Source organism: Sparus aurata, chromosome 13, assembly GCF_900880675.1.
Source record: "Sparus aurata chromosome 13, fSpaAur1.1, whole genome shotgun sequence".
Lineage (NCBI taxonomy): Eukaryota > Metazoa > Chordata > Actinopteri > Spariformes > Sparidae > Sparus > Sparus aurata.
The window spans coordinates 9,451,647-9,473,810 of record NC_044199.1 but is presented as its reverse complement, the minus strand read 5'-3'; the positions used below and the strand labels follow the sequence as shown (position 1 = coordinate 9,473,810).

At 41.4% G+C, this 22,164-nt stretch overlaps 1 protein-coding gene across 1 annotated transcript in view; it reads right to left on the bottom strand.

The window, feature by feature from the left end:
• Nucleotides 1–420: 420 nt before the first annotated feature.
• LOC115593745 (sodium/potassium/calcium exchanger 3) overlaps nucleotides 421–22,164 on the bottom strand; it is a 31,272-nt gene continuing 9,528 nt past the window's right edge. Inside the window, exons 3-17 of the mRNA XM_030437362.1 lie at nucleotides 11,690–11,766; nucleotides 11,494–11,568; nucleotides 11,301–11,385; nucleotides 10,805–10,908; nucleotides 10,592–10,666; nucleotides 10,470–10,495; nucleotides 8,421–8,474; nucleotides 8,190–8,332; nucleotides 7,933–8,099; nucleotides 7,627–7,852; nucleotides 7,305–7,471; nucleotides 6,982–7,096; nucleotides 6,771–6,883; nucleotides 6,531–6,596; nucleotides 421–5,275 (exon numbers count right to left, since the gene is read on the bottom strand). Coding sequence (XP_030293222.1) covers nucleotides 5,165–5,275; nucleotides 6,531–6,596; nucleotides 6,771–6,883; nucleotides 6,982–7,096; nucleotides 7,305–7,471; nucleotides 7,627–7,852; nucleotides 7,933–8,099; nucleotides 8,190–8,332; nucleotides 8,421–8,474; nucleotides 10,470–10,495; nucleotides 10,592–10,666; nucleotides 10,805–10,908; nucleotides 11,301–11,385; nucleotides 11,494–11,568; nucleotides 11,690–11,766 — 1,604 coding nt within the window. The 3' untranslated portion in view covers nucleotides 421–5,164. The remainder of the gene's footprint in view (nucleotides 5,276–6,530; nucleotides 6,597–6,770; nucleotides 6,884–6,981; nucleotides 7,097–7,304; nucleotides 7,472–7,626; nucleotides 7,853–7,932; nucleotides 8,100–8,189; nucleotides 8,333–8,420; nucleotides 8,475–10,469; nucleotides 10,496–10,591; nucleotides 10,667–10,804; nucleotides 10,909–11,300; nucleotides 11,386–11,493; nucleotides 11,569–11,689; nucleotides 11,767–22,164) is intronic.

Sequence of the window (22,164 nt, the reverse complement as noted above, 5' to 3'; positions counted from 1 at the left end):
GACTACCAGCGTATTGAGATTATTACTGGATTGGAACAGACTCGACAGCGGAGTGACAAAACACATTAGCATTACAAACTGTTGTGAATCATCTTCTGGCAAAAAACAAAAACAAAACACAACTGAGGATGTTAAACAGGGATGAAGATGCTGAGGATACGCAGCGACAGTTTCTATCTCGGAAAATGCTACAAAGAAACACAAGAAATGACGAATGGAGAGCATGGTACACAAACGATCCCACTACTGATTATGTTACCAAATGATTAATTGGATGTTTTTTTTAAATGGCAGAAAAAGAACAGCGAAAGATGTCGTGTTTATTTCTCAGAAGGTGGCTGTTTTGCTCAAGTAGCCTTCTCAAAGTCAGAAGCAGAAAATCCTCACATCTGCAAAACTTTAACTAATGAGTGCTCTGTGTTTTTTTTGCTTGATCAGAGAAATAATTTATTATCAGAATAGTTTTTGACTTATTTTCTTTTGATCAACTACAGGATTATTCAGCTAATCGTTTCAGTAGTAAAGGACCATATTCACATGGCGGCCATTTACGTCTTACGTCCCTCTCAGGGTGGGAGGCTCCAATGTCAAACTGTTATCATTTCATCACTTCTCAGCTGGATAGTGAAAATATATATATATTGAGCTATCGGGCTATATTTCCAGGTAAAACAACATATTTGATAACCCATTAGTTAACGTTAGCATTCCTCGCTAACATTACAGTTTAGCTACAGCCTGTACATATGACTTCCACTGCATTTCAAAAATATGTCCAATATGAAGCTACACTGATTTTTCAGAATTTCTTCACACCTTTCTTGTTGTATTTTTGAACACTATCAAACATTAATCTTAGTTAGGAAGTGGCTGAATGCTAATGATGGCTGTCGTGACTTTCCTTTGTCTTTATAACCTGGAACAAAGCAGAATGACAGTTGAGCTTCACATCCTTCACTTGATGTCAGAGGAAAATTGCCGGCGTATGATTATGTTCTACTAATGCTCTGTCTCAATTCAGGGTCTGCATCCTTTGGAGGCCAATTACGTCACAACGCCGCGCGAAGACTGTCCCAATTCAAAGGCTCCTCCAAATGCAGCCCACAAATGCTCCTTCTTTTCCTTCTTTTTGGAGGATGCACTGCTACCATCCTTTGTGGCCTCACATATCCCAAGATTCTTTGCGTGCCCAAAAAAGAAGAAAGAAAGAGAGAAAATGGCGACATTGCCTGGCGTAGATCGTCACTTTCGCGGGCCTGGGTGGCAGAAATCGTAACCTAAGGGTAAAACATCTGGTGATGCAACCAGGAAGTGCTCCAAAGGCTTAGACCGTCCCATTTAACAACGGTTAACGCGGTTAATAAAGTCTCTCCGAAGGACTCGCCTTCGAAGGACTCGCAAAGGCCGGGCACTTCGAAGGATGCAGACCCTGAATTGAGACACAGCATAAGAGACCTCTGAACGTGCAGGAAGCACTGGAACGATCTAAATACAAGTGTGAACGTGTCTTCCATCTTCTGTACTTATTGATTGGGGACACGAGCAGTTACCGGGTGATCATCACATTTTCTTTTTTGCACTGGCATGTTAACAGTGAGTTGAGATGCACTGATTGGATCTGATATCAAACATCCCAGCATGAAATTTGGGCAGATCTGATCAAATATGTTTACATGTAATAACACTTCTAACGGTGGCAAAAATACAGAGTATGAATAATGGATGAAAAAGAAAAGTTTGAGTCAATTTAGTAGGGAAAGACGTACTTTGTTGTTTAAATTAAGTGCAATTTTTCTCAACACTGGACCCTGAAAAACTAAGAAACTGAGCACAAGAACATTGTAAAAGTTAAACAGGGTGACTAGTTTCCATAGACTTGAAAACTAATTTAACTATTGAAATAGTAAAAACTCAGATTAACTGCTCAGTCATTCACAAAGATAATATTTTATCCATTCTTTAAAAAGGTGCAATATGTAAGAAGTAGCTCAAAACATTCAAACATAAACAAAATTGATCAACAGAAGGTTGAGGACAAATCAGTCTAACGTTGAGTGAGGACATCTATGTAGGCCTACTGTGTTGCAGAGATATTGTTAGCATGCTAACCAGCTAGCTCTGGGCCTGAAAGCGCTCCAGGGCTGCTGTGATAGCGGTATAAAAACCGAGACTCCACCCCCAGGGCTCCAACTAGCTGCACGGCTAACTGAGCTAAGTTAGAATAGCTACAGTCAGAATAGAATTCAGTTAGCAGCAGTTAGATATTGGTGATATGTTGCCCCTTTTTGTTGGAGTATGAATTCAACAGGTGGCCGATTCCTACATATAGCACCTTTAAAACATTTACAATTTTTTGGGTATATAAACTAAATTAAACCTGTAAATGGCAGCTTCATGTTCTGTGGGCCTTTGCATGAAATAAAGGTTGAGTGTGTCAATGAATCAATACTGAAATAAAAAGAACAACTGAGCGCTGAGAAGATTTTAAGACACAACTTCAATTGAATTCACAACAACTCGAGTGCTAGTCTCACATCACAGCCTTCGTATTCAACTATACAAACAGTGACGGTACGCATTCATTCTGCTACAATGACAGTTCACAAGTAGGCTTACATTATAATTTCTCAAAAATATCAAAAACACCACAAAACTAGTCTCTGTCAGACATTCATTATTGTAAAACTATGTAAATTATTTAACATTTACAAACAGTAAAAAGTATTGTCAGGTAGACAATTATAATAATCATACAGCCATTTAATAAAAAAAAAAAAAAAAGGATTGCTCAGATCATTTTGGTGGAATATTTAGTCATCATATCATGTAAATGTGTCCAAATTGCAATTTTTTTAAAGGACAGAGGAGCAGCAGGTGTGTATAAACATGGAATATGCAGCATTATTTGCCATAACACACAAATACAGTACATGTATATGTGAGAATATAATGTGCTGCTTCCGTCCCGATCGAAAAGTGTGTGAAAATGTTCCACCAAAGCAAAATTAATCTTCCTAAAATGTACAGGAAACAATACAAACATCGATTGTCGTACCTAAACGTGAAGTATTACAACTAACCTGCACTAAAAGTCAAAGTTTTGTGACAGAACATTATATATTAGATTTCATAGTAATAAGACCTCTAAAAATACTGTAACACTAAGTTAATCTCTTAACGTACATGTAGATGTACCAATACTTGCTGATGAGCAGTGAGGCAAAAATCTTCAAAAATATTGTCACAATAATGTGCATTTTCATATCAGAGTTTCTGATCCACATACATGGAGTCTGACTAAAGTACCTCACTGTCTGTTCAGAGGTTCTCCTGCGTAATTCAGTGCCGCCTGCTACATTTGAATACATGTAAATATTTCCACACTAACGGGTGTACATTCAAAACATATTCAAAGCGAAGGCCTACAAACACACTACTCTGACAGAGGTTTATTATTTTCATCTTAAACAACAGGCCCCGAGCATGACACGGCAGATATATGTACCATTTTGAATATCTGTGAAATCTTCAGAGACAAGATGTTTTAACCTTTTAACCTAAAGCAGTTTATAAGGATGAGATGGGCACAGAGCACGTGAAATATATCTATATGTATACCCTTAAATCTTTTAGATAACTGTATTATTTTACTATTTCAAATTAATGGTTTCCCAGTAGGATTTTTTAATTGGTAGTCTCATTTTAATGCTGCTGTAAGTGATATATGTTTCATTATAATAATCAGTGTAAAATAACTATATTCCAACAGTAATCACTGCTAAAGAGTGTTTGGTCAATAACTCATGTCTCTCCTCTACCTGCTCATGCAGTTGAAGAGAAAAGACATTTTCTGGTATCCCTGCCCACGTTATCCAATCAGGACAGAGAGCTTCAAAAGGAGGCGGTCCAGTCTAGAGAGCTGGATCCTCCTGTTTGCTGCTAGAGAGGAGGGAGGGGGCTGCAAACTGCCAGGAAGGACAGGAAGTTAGCTAAAACGACGACAACGCTCACAGCTGCTTGAAACGCATAATTTCCCCTGCTGTAAATCCCAGCTGCAGCTGTCTGCTGCCTGTGTATATCCTGCTCAAACTGTTCCATTAGCGTCAGCAGAAACATGCACTGTTGAACTCTCCTCACCAACACAAACTTACAGAGAGACAACATGTGGATACAGCAGCAGAGGCGATGCAGGCTAATAAACTCACTCTCTATGATAAACAACGGCTGTGTTGTTATGAAGTCAGCTAGTTTGTGATCCTGTAATTAATTTACCCCGCGGCTGCAGCAGGTTCGAGAACACGGACATTAAAAAACATAAATAAATAAATTAAACAGTACTGTCAAATGAAAAAGAGCTGCAGTGACAGGAAGTCGCTGAAAGGACGAGGACCTTGTGTCATTTGCATGAGATGTGAATAGTCTATGTAAAAGTGTGCGTGTGTGCTGTTTGACAATTAAAACTGTACAATCAAAACTGAGCCTCTAAAAGTGCTGTGAATCTAAACTTCTAATGGCTTATTGCTTTAATGAAACACTAATGATCCAACATTTATTCATAACCATCAAGCAGAAGCAGCTAAGATTTGTAGTGTGTCACCCAGTTGACGGGTAAGCTAACGTGGCTAAGTTTTGGCGGGAAGCGATTACTCTTAAAACTGAAGCTTTTGTCAAAGAATGGTAGTAGAAAAGGCAAAGAGATTAACATCGTCATACATTTATGTAAAAATCTGACGTAAAATAATTGTCATCGAAACGTTAGCGAGCCACAACAACGTACAACGACCTAGCTGATACGGACCAGAACAGTTTGTTTTCTGAATCAGTTTTTTTGTTGTTGGTAATGTCATTTACCTGTTTTATATTGCTACTAATAAAGGCTTCCATCTGCCATGTCATTACATTTTTTCATAAGTCATGAACAGTCACTACACTGTACGAAAAACAGAAACATTGTGCTATTGATAAAAGACTTCAGTGTGTGTTTGTGTAGTTGCATGTGTACAGTATCAACCTAGTGAATCCTACAGAGGTGCACAGAAACTCTCACAGTCAAAACACAACAACGCTGTCACTCTTGTTTTTGGCTTCAGGAAAGAGGACGTGTGGTAGAAAGGTAGGTACTCAGCATGTCGTCTGCCAGGGGGTGACCTTTGACCTTAAGGCCTCACATCTGCCCGAAGAGGATGGAGCAGAGCAGGAAGATGGCATAGAGAAACAACAGACCCAGACCCAGCCGGCGATCCAGCTTCCAGTGGTTCAGATGAACACTCGTCACCTGTGGAGAGGAAGCCGAAAGTGATTTTACACCACTAAATCTGCGTACACACAGTTTGGATAAATGTCCCTCAAACCTGCATTCATTTATTTTTCCAGTTTTATTTTGAACCCCAACCCCACCCACTTTATCCAATCAGGACAGAGCACTCCATAAAGGCCGGCAGCTTTTATCGACTGATATCAGAGGCAAATACATGATGTCAATCTCGGCTAGCTTCTGCTCCACTTGCCTCTGTTACTCAATGCAATCTGTCTGTACATTAAAGGCACTTTTTCATGAAGGTTCTCATCTAAAAACATGGAGTGAACAACAACATACTATTGATAAATTCTCTGTTTCGAGACTCTTTATCGACCTGACTGATATATCAGTCGAGCTCAACAAGAAGGATTAGAATCATTTTTAATATCCTTTAAGGCCTCAGATACAAGACGAAGTATTTTATAAACTTAAAAAACCTTTTCACAGAACTAGTGCCTAGGGCTGCCCAATAAATCAAATTTTCATCGCCATCGTGATATGAACATGTGCGATAAACACATCGCAAAAGACTGCCTAACGCGATGAATAAGAAAAATCATTTTGTTTACATGCACCATGCATGCACCTTGAGCATGCCAACATTAAGCCTATCAGGTGGAGCCCTGGATACAAGGGCCAATCAGATGAAGCCACAGCTAGCCGTTAGCTACCCTGACAAAATTATCGGCATCAGTTTGGTGGTGATTGTCGGGTTATGATGGCTGAGGGAGGAGATAAAAGCCATGAAAATGTGGTTGACGAAGACCTTGTGGTGAAAAGAAACAGCGCTTCTGCTATATGGACTTATTTTGGATTCACGAGAGACGACGTATTACAAACACAGGTCCTTTGTAAAACATGCCGAGCAGTTGTTGCAACTTCAAGTGGAAATACAACCAACATCCATCACCACCAGCAATACAACCATAAAGACCTACACCAATAATTCAAAACTAGCGTTAGCCATCATTAAATGTGTAGTTAATAATATGCAAACTTCAATATTTGTTTATTTATCGCAAGCTATATCGTCATCGCAATATTGAACATATTTCCTCATATCGTGCAGGCCTACTAGTGACCTAGAAAACATGCAGGCCAAGTGCAAGTTTAACAGCTCATGATTGCTTGAACTAAATTTTAAAATCCACTTATATTGTTTTATCTCAAACTGACAACTGACATTATAATGACTACAATACATAACATCTGGTACGTCTCATTTCCTCACCGTCAGAAACACGGACGCCAACAGCAGGACGACAGAATACACCAGTCCTTTATTATTTATGGAGACCTGTGGGGGCAGAAAAAAACAGATGTCACAATTTTATGACACATCAGCACCACATTTCAGTTTGGATTAACTCTCACACACACATGCAGACCGTAAACAAGTCAAATCACAGGCAGAGGCAAAAAGAGATATGAGTAGAGATTGTATTGTAGAAAGATAAAAGTGTATGCATACTGATGATCCGTGGTCCACCACGAGGGTACGCAAAGCCCAGGGGAAACCCAAACCCAGCAGGATGTCAAAGATATTGCTTCCTATGGAGTTAGACACTGCCATGTCCCCCATGCCTGAAAAGAGATGGGACGGGTGACAGAGAAATGTGAAACTCAAGTCAAACAAAGTGAGAAAAATACTTCTTATGCTTTTCTTTTTCTTTTTCTTTTACCTTGTCGAGCTACAATCAGACTCGCCATGCAGTCTGGCACGCTGGTCCCTGCTGCCAGGAAGGTTATCCCCATGATGTAGTCTGGGATGTCTAGTGTGTAGCTGATGATGGTGACCTGGAAAACATCAGGGCTGACATTTACTCGACTTGCATGATGGATGGATGTATTATGTATGTGTGTGTGTGTGTGTGTGTGTGTGTGTGTGTGTGTGTGTGTGTGTGTGTGTGTGAATATGTATATGCTTGTTCTGTATTTTAAAGCCAGCAATATCATCATTGTTATCGCTTCAGAACTGGATCTCTCCGTCTCTCTTCCTTCTTACCATCCACACCATGAGGTAGGAGAAGACGGCGATCCACAGGGTGGAGGCCACAAAGGTGACCATGAACCAGCGGTGCCAGCGTGGCAGAATACAGTTAGGCACAGTGCAGTAGAGCAGGAGGCCCAGAGGCCACGTGATGACCCACTTTACCCGGGCAGAGCAGCTGCCTGTGGAGAGCAGGAGGTCGATCAGGAGGGGACGTGGTAGTACTCAAATAATTAAGTATTTTAAGGACTTTTGTCAAACCAGAGAAACTATTACACCTAAATGTTAAAGCACTAAATAAACAAAATTCAACTTAACAGTGCTCAATCTTCCTCACCTGGTATGCGCACAGGACTGAAAATCCCATCTTCATCATCCTCCTCCTCCTCTGGCTGGCCGCCCCCGGCCCCCGGCTTGTCTCCCGGCTCTGCGACTCCCGCCCCAGTTGCCTTGCCTCCGTTCTCCAGACTGCAGGAGCCCGACCTTTTTAGGCTGTTGGTGGTCGACCCGGGGCCGGCCTCCCCGTCCCTCTGGTTCTTTGAGCTCTGGATCAACTTCTGTCTCTGCAAGAGGACGACTCCTGTCGGTTTTTGTTGTATAGCTCAGAGATGTGTGTTAAAATGTGTGACGTGTTTGTAAATACCTCACTGATTAGCATACGTCCTGCCATGGAGAGCCTGGTGCGGGGGGAGAAGTGCGGCGTGATCATGATGCGCAGGCCGGCATCAGAGAATGACAGTTTGTGGGGGTTCAGGATGAGAAGCTCGTCCACCATGACGACCGGAGCAGGCTCCTGACCGTGGGCTTGACCTGCGAAAAGATTCTTGTATTTGATTTTCGAGAGCAGTGAACAAACACAAAGCCACAAAAGACGACAAGACCATCCTCACATCTTCTGACCTTTGTTGAGAAGCACCATGGAGGTGTTGCAAGCAGAGGCGTCCTCTCCCATCTTGTCGTCTCTGTGGACCTCTGATGTCGGGCAGCACGGCCTGCCGCTCCTGAGCTGACGCGTCACAAACGCCAGAAGCTGGGTGTTGAACCTGAAACCAGTGAGATACTGTTTGCTTACGTCCATTTAACAATAGGCATGATGACTGAGGGGAAAGTTTGGTCATTTAATCAACTTACTTCATGATTATAATGTAGATGCCATACATGGTCATGAGGAGCAAGGACTCCCACCTGAACAGCAAAAGGTGAAGGTGTGTTAGTTTGTGACATACCACAACGTTATAAAGTTGGCACTGCACACACCTGCAAAGGTGCAATATGTAAGACTTTAAGTTGAAAACATAAAAAAATTCTGAAATTATCAACAGAACGTGACAAAAACAACAGTTTTGACATTATGACGTTTGAGTATTGTGCTGAAAAGATGTCTACTAGCCCTGACTCAACCGAGTCCACATTCTCTGTGCTAGTAAACAACAACGAGCCCCCAATCTGGACCACTAGATGCATGTATGACTGAGCTAAGTAGCTAAAGGTAGCTACAGTCAACATTAAGAAGATTTTCCTTTGATTGATAGTCATGAAAATTATATCAAAGAGAGAAATACCGCCTTTCTAGAGCCTCAAGTTCCTGTCTATGAACTGTCTTTAGGGGAGAGTTTGTTCATAATCATCCTCATGAAATACAAATACAGCACTGAGGGCACTGGACAGATGCTAGATGACCACTGCTGCACCTGTGCAGACTCATCTCTCAGATATTCTGAGCATGCAGGGATCTGGCAAAGTCAGCTGAAACACAAATCTGACAAAGAGTGTCAAGAAGAGTGGTGAGGTGAAATACGCCAGGGCAGCCTTAGCTTGGCACGGTACGACTTAATAAGCAGTCTCCATATATCACTGTTCATTCCACCGCTACAGCCCACATTAAATCCATGAATAAATCCACTCCTTCATTAAAACCACTGACAATAGAGAGCCTTCCCCCCCCAAGAGGCCTCAGGTCGACAGAGCAGAACACATTCAGGACATGCACCTCGGTAGCTATGAAGGCATCAGAAAAGACAAAATGAGCCTGTTGAGAAAAGAAAAGCTACACAAAGGAAATCAATTGAACAACTCTCTGCAAATCAATTCAACAGCTGAGCTCTGAATCACCGATCATGTGTGAAGTGACTGCCACACACACGCGTGCCTCCTCCGCACAAATTCGACAGATGTAAAGTTATCTTCAAATTGAACCTCGTCACCTCTGACAAACTCCAAAATGAGCTGCGGCGGCCTGGTTTATAAATATGCAGATGTTGTGTTATTTGTAGAGCGCAAATCAGGAATCAGAATCGATTAGATGTGCCTCACAGTCGCTGATTGTTGACCTTGTTGACACCCTCGTCTTCATGACGATAATGACAGTCATTTGAGGTTGCTGACACTAATCAGAGCAGAAGAGGAAGAGGATGAATCATTTGCCGATCTGTTTCGGTATGAATACATGATATCTTGTTCAGAAATGTGATCATATGAGGAGATGCGCTCACTCTCTCAGGAGCGCAGTCGTGGAAGTACTGAGATCTGAGATAGTCAGAGACACCTGCAGTGTGGGACTTACTAATGAACGTCTGTTAGATTCAAGCCCTTGCCAAACAAGTTCACACAATGCTGATTAACACCATCATCTCTAGATAAATCTCTGTATTTCACATGATACAGACTTTTTTTTAATCCTGTGGCAACTCTCCCTCGCTGGCATACCGGTAGCGATGAGTTTAACGTCAAAGTCGTGATGTAGTGATACTGTTTCTGGCTTCACACAAAAGAACAAAAAAGGTTCATCTCTGGGGGAAACCTTCCTGTAATGTTGTCAGACAACTTCTTTTATTCTCGCAGTTGCCCCAAAGGATTACACTGATTCCATTCCATCCAGCCTGTGTCGTGGCTGCAATATGACGCAATCTAATTGAGTCAGTCTGCCAATAATGTGACTGTGGACAGAAAAATCAGCCTCCTTTCTGTCGACTGTCAACGTATAGTCCAAGTTTAAGGACGTTTCAAACAAGCTGAGCCCCAAAGATGAATCCAAACTCATTCATACAGATAATCTTTTTAAAAAACTGTGTAAAATAGTGTCTTATGTTCAACACCAACAAGGGATGCGAGGAAAGCCTGAACAACTGTTTTCATAGCAGCAGCTAAAAAGTAAAACAGAATGGAAGTCAGTGAACTCACCAGACAACTGTGGCATCATAGATAACCTAAAGAGTGGAAACAAAAATGTATTCTTCAGAGCACTTTGTGGAAGTATAAAAGTGTAACACATCAATCGTTTTTGATAAAAAAGCAGATCTCACCATGATAAGAGTCAGCACAGCGAGGATGTAGTAGGAGGAATCTCGGAAAAGGGACCACCATGTCAGAACCACCGTCTGTGGAAAGACGTTATAAATGTTGCTGTTTGTATCGGTGAGTAACAGAGTTCTGTTTCTTCTAAATCTCGCCACTTGTGTGCCCGATATTGTTCTTCAGGAACAACTTAATGCAAGATGCTGGTAAGTTTTCCATACCTGGCCTGCAAAGATCCCACTCAGGCCAATGATGACCAGTATGTTGAAGACAGCCGAGCCAACTATGGTGCCGAGTCCAATGTCTCCTTTAGTGATGAAGACACCTGAGGGTGGAGGACACGGGATGGGAGGGAGGGAAAGAGGGAGGGAGGGGAGAGGAGGAAGTCAAATGTGTGCAGTTACAGTCTGGCTTTGTTTGGATTTGGGTAAGAGAAAAAAAAACCCTGCCATCTGTCATCTCCTGGTGACTTTTTTTTATTGACACATATCATCCAGCTGTTCGTCTTTAACCTCCAAAAAAATACCTAAATTGAAATGTTTAATGAAAAAATCCCCTTTTAGGACTCTGCTGACATCTCCTGGATGGTTCTGGCACTGCAGAAGCTGGGAAGACTAGATTTCCAGCAGTTCTCTGAAAAAAATGTTAATGATAATTGAAAAGTATTTGTTTGTTCGCAACAACTACTACTTGGTCTTGACTGGCTGAAAAACTAACCAATGAGAGAGGTGAAAAGCTCCGGAGCAGAGCTTCCTGCCGCCATAAACGTTGCCCCGGCCACATCTTCACTGAGCTGCAGGTTCTGAAAGATTAAAAAGTATACAGTCCAGATTAAAATCAAATGAATCACTTAGTGATTTGTTAGATTATGGAAACTCTACTTGAAGGCTGGTTGATGCCGTTTCCTCACCTCAGATATTTTCTCAAGGGAAGGGACAAAGTAGTCGTCACAAACGATGGCCAGAGCGTAGAACATGTAGATGGCCTGGAGCAAAGTAAAGTAAATAAGTTGTGTAACTCTTGGCTTGTAATATATGCTGCTTCTAACTCTGTCAGGACCTTAGCGTGATGAGTCAAAGACATGAATACAGAGAGAAAATACTCACACACAGTGCGTGCAGGACCACAGCCCCCTTCTTCCTCTGCTCCTTGGTGAAGATGTCCTCTGGAAACTCATGGATGGCTGCGAGGAGGACAGACATGATGATAAACATGTTCCCAGATAAAACAGACATTTCATTCCCCCAAGTTAATGATGTTTATAATCCTGCATGCGACTTACAACAAGGTTTAAGAGGTATAAGTGGGTGACATATTGTATTATGAGCTCTGCGTTCATAATGCTTATAAGACCTTCATGCCAATGTTTGCACAGCACTTCATAACTACCATAGCTTATGCACACATATAACTGCTCCAGTGTTTCATAACTTATTATAAACTCTGACTCTGTGAGCTTTACAGTAAAGTGGCAGGACTATATAAGGTTATTACAAATTGTCTGATACCATAACACAATGTGAAGACGTAAAGAATGACCATCAGGGCCAAAGCTTCATCATTGTGCTAAGTTTTTATGAAAGTATATGAAAATATACAATTTTCCTCCTCACAGAAACTACTGACAACTCAAAGACAATTACATTTACATTTTAGGGCATTTAGCAGACGCTTTTGTTCAAAGCAACTTACACAGTAATTCATACACTGATGGTGGTGGCTGCCATGTAAGGTCATCAGGAACAATTTGGGGTTCAGTGTCTTGCCCAAGGACACCTCGACATGCAGACCAGGGGAATCGAACCAGTGACCTTGCGATAACAAGATGCTGGTTCTACCCCTGAGTCACAGCCGCCCGTCAATTAATCAGTTTTTTAAATATAAATTGGCTATATCAGCTTATCACTGATGTATCGGTATCGGCATACATGTTGTGCGTTATGAGCCAGTTTTTAATTTTTTCATAACATCATGCAGAAAAAGATGATTAAGGGAAATTTACAATTAGTAAATTCCCAGTTAAGTTTACTGGTACAGTGCATTGATGTCATTTTGGATGATAAACTTCACTGTTAGGAGGTAAATAATCCTGTATCTTTATCACAAGCGTCTGATAACCACATGTTGGATCACTGGAGATCACTGTCTATATAAGAATATCAGCTGATATATTAATATCTGGTATTTTAACCTCCTTAATCTCAGTATCGGCCCCAAAAATCCAGTATTGGTCAGGCACTATTGGAAAATAGTCAATGAATCCATTCATTGTTGCAGCTCTAGTGCTGCTACTATCTCTGGCAACAGATTCTGCGGGCTGCAGAGCATCAACATCAATTTATGGATGATCATCGAGCTGATACAAAGAGTCGCTGAGATGTGAGTTATAAGAGTCTTATGACCTGACAGTAAAGAACATAAAATGTTCCCTTACATTTAGGTAAGAAACATGACCTAATTTACATATTGCCCTCTTGCTTATGACTTTTTCTGAGTAGACTTTTTATAATGAGGTGCTTCCCTTCCATTTGATCTTCTGATCTGCAATTACAACGCTTCACTTTCAAATGGCTTCCAATGATTTCAAAATGAACTCAAAAGACAAAACGTGTGTTTTGTCATCCTCTGTGTCATGATATCAGATACCATTTCTTTCAGACGGCCACAACAACCAGCAGACACGCTCACTGCTTGTCGTGACTAAAGAGTGAGACAGGAAGTGAAACTGGCAGCTGCTTCCTGCCCTTCCTCGAGTGTCAAAGAAAAGAAGAGGAAAAAAAAAAAGCTGTTAATGACAGCTTAGCTTCCCTCTGTTCCCTCGACGTTACAAAAGAGAGCCTCGAGAGTGTGGTGCAGCTCCAATTTACAACTCTGAGCCGCGCTGGATGAATTTAAACTACTGGGGAGCATAGAGCTATTAATAGCCCTTCTGCTGTGTGAGACAACTGTGGGGTCGACAGGCACACAATGAGCACGGTGCAGCCGTCACGATGTGCGCTGCACGGCGGTGGCTGCATGGAAACTGAACAACAGGCTGCGTGGATTAAGAGAAGGGTCCCTTGTGATCGGGGATATGAGATTTGATCTTTGACACCGATGTGTCAGGGAGAGAGGAGGAGGAGGAGGAGGAGGAGGAGGAGGAGTAGGAGGAGGAAGAGGAGGAGGAGGAGGCCATATGGTTCTGAGGAGGGGACAGTAGTTTGGCTACATTCTGTTAGAAAATGTAAATGTTTGTGCTGCGATGTTTACACATTCTGAGCCTGAGCGCAGCACTGCCTGTCAGGACGCTTATTGTGCCATAAAGAGCTTCTTGTGCATCTTGTGCGAGTTGAAGCGAGTTCCTTGAGGTTGGCAGGTCCCTGTTTTCTGTTTTCTGTGTGCCAGCTGTTACTGCACGGCGCGGCTCGTCCACTAAGTCATCGAGGCTTAGTATGTAAACTTTCTGTCATCTTTATCGCACAAAATAAAAAGGGAGTCTGGATGCAAAGCTGCAACGTGTGCGTCTTCTCAGGCGGCCCCGTCAGGCCGATCAGCTGTTGGACATCTGTGCTCCCTCTCCGGCTTAATTTCTTCTTCCCGGAAGCCTCCGTATCTCTCCTCTAACCAAAAAACACACACTCTCAGGTTGTTCTGTCGGTGGAAACGCTGCAATGTGTAGCTCAGATGGATGCTTTGAGGAGTTGCTCTGGTGAAGGCTGTTGCTATGGAGACCCTCTCCCTGGGGGCTGCTTTTTTTTTTCATGGGTGGCAGTAGGAAGCCAAAGGCAAGGCAATTGCGTGAACAGTGAGAAAGGGGGAGGTGAATTTGTGTTTCCCATGGTAAGGGTTTATGAAAAATGAGAAAAAAAAAAAAAAAAAAAAAAAAAAAAAGACGTGACAGCAGCTCTGGACCGCAATTTCTAAAAATATTTATTTTTCCTTACAAACCCTCAGGAGAGGTCTGAGAGAGTGAGGGGAGGGGGAGAAGGACGCCGTAGAAACAGAAACAGTGGACTTGTTCGTTGAAGGCTGCTGGACAGGAATGTGCTTTGCCAGGACTCTTTATGTCTTGGTTTCACAAGACCAGACCACAAACTAAACTGACCCAGTTGAAGATGATCGTGCATCTGCATCTTCCCGAATCAGGGATTTAAGCCAGATGTGGCATCGGCTTGACAGAATCGTAGTTTTGTAATCAGAGGTCGAGCAGTGAGCCTCAGTGATTTGAGGAAAGATTTGTGCTGTTCATGTGTGGTTACTCTGACAATACAAAAGACTCTGACCAATAATGTCACTTCTCTCGGAGCTCGGTGTCAGAATTACAAAGTGCTCCCACAACTCTCATCCAGTCGTGTCGGTCACGGTCCTCACTGCAGCTCACATATCTTTGTGCCATTCCTACATGAGCTCAAGTACTCGGACCCTCTAATAGATCATCCACAAGTGTGAATATGTTTCACATCCTCAAGCCTCTGACATTTATTGCACACAAACTGTTGCCGTAAATCATGAAGGGCAGCACTTCCTGTTCATCAGAACTGGACTATATTCTGGAAAAATGTATTAAAATGGTGCAATATGTAGCTTTGGTAAAGAGATTCAAACTAAAAAAATAACATTTACAATATTAATTAGATCCTTATACAAACTGAGAAAGGTGATCAATGTCCTCAGAGGGGAATAAAGGTCCCCAGAGCGCTGTTTGAAACTAGAAAGGTGGATGCTTAGAAGACGTGGTTAAAACAGTCGTAAAAAATCAATTAAGGATGTTCTGATTAAGATTTTTTCCTCTTAACTACAAGGTGCACCTTTGAACAATCTTCCATTGAAAAGAAGGCAAAACTGAACTGCCGTCCGAACTTTCAAAGAATGACAGAAATTATGATACGAAAAAAGGCAAAAATCTGAAATAGTACTGCTGGTAAGCTACATGTGTTTAACACAAAGTGGATTAAAGTTTAAAGTTGTTTACTTCATATGCTGCCCAACAGTTTACCAAGACAACCAAGACATTGTCTACATGTTTGGCATTTTCTTAGCCAGGAGGATTGTTCAATAAACAGTCTATTTGTTTCCTTTTTTTCTGGATTTAATATCTGGAACTTTATGCTGGCTTCACTTCTTGCCCATCTGTTAATGAGCAGATATGGAAAAATACCAGACAGATTATCAGTTGTTTGCTTTCTTTGTTGAACTTTGGGAGGAAGAGAAAAAGACAGTGCTATGTTAGAACAGAAAATAATTGGTGGAAAATCATATTAACTGTGCAGCATCATAAAAAGCCAAGAGGCCCCGAGTTAAAATGGAACGCTGTTTGTCAAAATGCAAAGCGTAAATTGAGCCTAATGCATCTGCTTCTAGTCCGCACACAGAGGGACTGCTGCATAAAACTTTATTAGCTTTTAGCCGAGTCCACTTCAACATTTACAGCAATTATAAAACATTGTCACCTGTTTCTTACGGCCGCAGGGCATCTACCAGGTATGGGTTTAGTTTGGTGTAACTTTGATCACATAATAATTAGGATTCCTTTCAGCCCATATTGATAAGAGATCATTAACTGCTTTTCCTGGCTGATACCAGATGCTATAACTGATAATTTAACATTTTTGCATTTCAAAAATAAGTTCCTAACCTGTAGTTTATGCACACCTTAGGGCAAAAAAGCTTTGGATTTAGTAAAGGCTGATGAGTTATCATTCTATAGCTCTAATAAGATTTGTTGTGTAAAAACTCGTAGCTGCTTCTAGTGTGTAGCAGCCATGTTTGGTAAGTTCATGAAAGCAATCTAGCTTTGAACAGTCATACATTTTAAGTGGTTATAATTTCACCGAGACTGATAAAAAGAAGATTGTATACATTACCCAATGTCGGCCAAATATACAGTATATCGTGCATCTCCAATAATAATAATGACAGATAATAATTCAAGTCTCAAGTCTGAGTAGCAAAGATTCAAGAACTGTTCATGGAATTTTCCTGCTGTGAAAGGCAACAACAACAATGGCATTTCCTGATATTAAAGCAACAGTATGTAGAAAGTGGTATTATTTTGTGATTTGGCACCCCCCACAGTTTTTTGAGTTTTTGAGTGCAGCACCACAGTCGTAAATACAAATCCCAGGTCTGTAGCAATTTGTCAGATGTGAAGTAGGTGCTGCCTACGAACAAAACTCACTCACGTCAAAACATTGTTGTGTTGAAGTAAACGTGTATGTAACACTGTGATCCTTCCCTTTCATAGGTACAAAGTGTAGAAACAAGTGATGGAGACAGAGACACCATTCGCTCTATTATAAGACACTAGACTCTGAAGCGGCTACTTTAAGGTGAAAAAGTACAAAATAAAAATATTTAAAAAAAAAAGGAAAATAAGCTGTGCAAAGTATCAGGAAGTTACAAATATAGCATCAATATCAGTTCTAGAAAGGGCCCAGTGTTCTGAACAGATGATGATCCTTTCTTATACGTGTATTTTATGTGGGCCCGGATCAATAAAGCCTTTGCAGCAGATTAGATCTTCAAATATAAAGGTCAACACCCAGCAAATTCTTCAGAAGGCACTAGAAGTGAAATCTCCACTAAGTGAAACCAGCGCTGATGATGTGAGAAGCTGAGCGCTCTGAGTCGATCTGCTGCAGGGGGGGGGCTTCAGTGTGGCTGAATGAGGGGGGTGGGGCAGAGTAATGTTATCGATCTGAGAGCCTGCAGGGTGTCCTGAAGTCAAGCTACGCTATCGACTGGCACGCCGAGTAATGTCGTACCATGCACCCAACAAATTGGCCACACACACACACACACACACACACAGGCCGCTGCAACAAGCCTGCATTTTTCATGAAGAATCAAAAAATAAATATTTCATCTACGTGTGTAATGTAAATTCAATTATGCATTTGCTCTTTGATTTGCTTTCCTTTGAGGCAGTTTGAATACGGCGCTCATGAAACGACGGCAGCGCTTCAAACCATCTCGCCCATCAATAAAAAACACCAGCGACAACAACAGAAAAACTTCTTTGGATGAAGCTTCGTCTCACAGTTCGATCGTCTCTTTTAAAGAATGACATTCAGCTCCTCTGTGTTTTTATTAATGTGGAGTCGTTTTTTGCAGGCGGCGAGGGAAAGAGCATCGGCAGGATTCACATGACGCTCGCGTTGACTGCTGTTTGCTCTGCGTGGCATCCACAATCTGACTGCCCTGATAAAAAGTCCAAAACAGTTTCTGTCAGATTATCTGCCAGCTTCTCTTTCTCAACGCTTTCCCATAAAAACCCCCAAAACATGGCTGTGGAAAAATACTATTCTCAGCTGACTGTCGCTTGCCAAAATAAACAACATAACAATCCTCGACGACACACGCATAATATGAGCCATTTACTTCATTTGCATCATTTGGATTCATCCGCCCCCGCCGCCCCTCTCCTCGCCATCTATTTTTAGTTCCTTGCTTTGCACTTTTAATGCTTGAAAGACAGAATTGTCTGGGTTTCAAAATTTAGCATTCAGTTGCCTAGCAACAACGCTCTCCAAGGCTGAAGGCGGGTAACACCGTCTCCATCCTGTTATAAGCATCGGAGGGATGAGAAGAGGGAAAGAAGAGCCTGGGGCTGGACGGGACTGTGCAATCCCCACGATAATATCCCCCGGGGTCCAGGGCAGGCTTTTTAATCACACCACAGATTATGCAATCACTGTCAGACGGCCTGCTGAGGAAGAGGGCAGCAACCCGAGCCTGGAGCTGCGCTCACTGGTGTGTCTTATTCTAACCTGTCCAGCCTTTTGTTCGACAGCCTGTCTCCAGTGTATTACCACAGCGGAGTGTCCGACTCGCAGTATGCTTGTGTCTTTGTGAGAGATAATGAGGGGGATCTGTGTGCAAACCAGGAACTCAATGAAGGTTAAGTGTGTTTTCAGGTAGCGAAACACAAATGAACAGCAAATGGAGGAGAGAGAGAGAGAGAGAGAGAGAGAGAGAGAGAGAGAGAGAGAGAGAGAGAGAGAGAGAGAGAGAGAGAGAGAGAGAGAGAGAGAGAGAGAGAGAGAGAGAGAGAGAGAGAAAGACACTGAGTCTGCATGGGGAAAAAAAAAAAAAAAAAAAAAACACCTGCTGTAATATAACAGAAGAGGATGTGTGGTGCCTGTAATACGTCAACTCTGTTTCACTGAACTGGGAATTGTGTTCCAAGATAAGATTATCAGGAACAACAAATGTTTTTTTATACAAGTCTTAAGATTAAAAATTAAAAAACTGAAATGATTAATCATTTGATATCTTCTCAAAAGCACTTATTAAATGCAAGGACCAGGCAATAACGTAAAATATCACAATACTTTTGACCAAATACCTCGATAATGAAATTGCGACAATATTATAGGGATGACTATTTGGACTTTCACAATGAAAGTGAAATGACACATGTAACACAATGAGATTTTTAAATCAATAATCATCAGCAATGTGGATATGATGACTAAGTGGATAAAACTAAGTATTCGACCAATTAGAACAGTCTGGTTAAAACAGAACATACATCACGTCACTGTACTGCAGCCTGTAAAACCAGGACAAGACAACGCTTGTGACATATCCTGATATAATGACATCCAAAAGGTCATATACTCTCATATCATGACAGTAATATGATATCCGTATATATTACTTGAAACCAATGTAACACTTTTGAAATAAACAAACATCTTGGTGCATTCATGGGGTGTTGGAATAGTTGGAGAAACTCTCGGTGGGGATGCACGATATATATCAAGGTGATGAATTATCGAATGGGCAAATGTATTTGATAAGAAGAGTAAGTAGTTGTGGTAGCAGTTGTTAAAGAAGAAGAATGTAGCAACACAATTTGAATATACAATACATGTTCCACGAGTGCTCAGAGTGAAGGAGAAAAGTCAACAACAAATCTTACTAGAGCGGTGAAACATTTACTCATCCATCTTTGTCACTACATCTGAGCCTCTCTCACTTACGTTTTGAAATACTTTAAAAAAATAAATAAATAAAAATCTGACACTTTTGCGTTAAAGTAATTATCAGTTATCCGTACAGGCTGAAAGAATCTCGATGTTGCATGTCTAGTTATTGACTGGGAAAATTCATGTGAATGACCCATCGAGTTGGAAAAACTCAGAAACTCTGGATGTTGGCAAATAACTTGGAGACTATGATGTCATATGCAGAGAAACATGATGGATGAAAGTCAGCAGCGAGTCAAAAGCTTGGTTGATTCATTTTATTCAATTTATTAGATATTAGCTTGTAACCGTTGGATGGTGTCCATGTAGAGTGACCCAGATCAGAGTTTCATCATCATGAACGTGATGTTTCCCACAGTTTGTGTGTCCGTCATAACGGATGTACACTTCTGGTGTTCAACACATGTAATTAGTTTCTTCATGGATGTATAGAAACATCAACACAAAACACGGGAGAAGTACATTTCCTTGGTTTTTATATTGACATGGAGCTTTATCGAGGCAAACACAGGACTAATAACCCATGGCAACAAAGAAGTGCTGAGGTTGACCTGCCAGGTCCGCAGCCAGTTCTATGAAATATTTTGTTGAGAGTCAGACATGCACTACGATTGTTGGCTAAATATGACATCAAACTTTTCACCTTAAAAAAATACATAAATGGAGCTGTTACATTCATCAAATAGATAGCTCATGTATCAGTTGGCCCACAGTCCACCTTATAAGTATTTTTCAACATACTCAAGGATTTTGTCCTGGACTGAAAAAAACAGGTTCACAGAGGTTCCTATAGAAATTAATGGACTTTTGGTTGACTTGCATACGTACATAGAGCAATGTGGAAATGAGGCGTAACCCTGATGATAAGTCCTGAAAGCAATATTTTAGTTGTTTTAGGGGATGTAGTGGTGGAACGGCAAGTCTGGGACAAAAAAATCACTGTATTATAAAGCTTTAAAGTTCAAACAGCTTGAAAGGCTCAGAGCAACAGAATACAAGAAAATCTGCTTTGTAGCCTTCGTCTCGTTTGCACATCGCGACTTAAAAGCTTGAAGTCAAAAGAATGACTTTAGACCAATGGAGAATCATGTGAATGTAGGATTATAAGTCGGACCTTAGATATGAACAGAACAGCGGAGTGCCAGATGCACATTATGTAAACATTTTGCAAAATAAATTAGGATGCCCTGACATGCTGATCTTTTCCAACTGCTGTGATGAATCAAATATATTCTAAAAGTTCTGGGAAGACTGCAGCATGCAGACGTCTTTGCCTGCAGGAGACGTCGAGAGAGCGTCTTTCACATAAATCTATTTTTAAAAGCCTGTCATGATTCATTGTGTGTGTGTGTATTTTTAGGTTGCACACGCTTTGTAGACAGAACAGTATTTATGAGTGCGCTCTCAACAGGCCATTTGCATGGTATATTATTATCAAAACTTGATTTGCATTTATTTCTGTGACAGGAAGCCTGAAATTTCGTACTCTGGCATCTACAATAGCCAAGGAGTTTGCATACAATACAGCTTTGTGACTGACAGCCTAATATCAGCACACCCTTAAAAGTCAATGCAAATGATCCAAAGATACAGAATGGTATTCTGTCAGAGTGGCAGAAGCTTTTTCATATTGCGGGCGTGTTATTTTATCTACTCTGCTCTATTCTCCCGGCAGAACAATAAAGAGATTTCCTCTCCGATCTGAATTTTTAATAATAAAACTGTCAGCTGTGATGAATGCGGCTCATGTCAGCCAGCCGGTTAATCAGCCTGGGAAACCAGAGAAACAGAGGTCTGATTATGGCTGTTGATTGGCTGCGTGTCTCGGGAACAATTTCATGAAGACCACTTTGGATCTGTCCAAACTGCTCAGAGTACAACCAGATTCTGGGAGCTGAGGAAAGTAATCTGGCATCTGCAAAAGACAGACCACCTTAGAAAATCTAATCTGACGTTCACCCAGGCAGCCTCGTCTCACGAGCCCCGTCTTTTCGGTGCATGAGCTTTGACTTGACTAGTCGCTCCTGACAACTAACGCAACGCTTTGTCCGCATGACCTTTCAGATCACCTGCAGGGGAGAGGAAGGAATCTCTCGTACACTCCGACTTCCTCGTTTACCTGCACAAACACACACACACACACAACAACAACACATGCACTCCTGAAACCTACATTTTCAAATTCTTGTTTGCCGTTTTTAACTTCCAAAAACTATAGAGACCAAATTGAGGCATGTTCATTTTGACAATATTAAATACTGCCAGGTGTTTCTATCATTTTGTCCAACCCATTTATATCAATCAGGGTGAGTTAAATAACAGGACCAGACAGCTCTAAAATTATTAAGTTGAAAGAAAAACTAAACATGACCTTCATGAAGCATCTAGTAAAGGACTGCATTTGTTTCACCTAGGGGTCCCTAATAAAATGGCCGCTGAGTGTATACCATGACTGTGATGTTTTTATAGCATCTGTGATATAATATCACACACACGCTGTGATAGCAGATAGTGTCAATATCGCCCACCCCCACACTGAACGATAAGGAGGTGCAGCAGACAGTCTGGGGGAGTTCTGCTGTTCTGACCCGGGGTAACATGCGGCATCT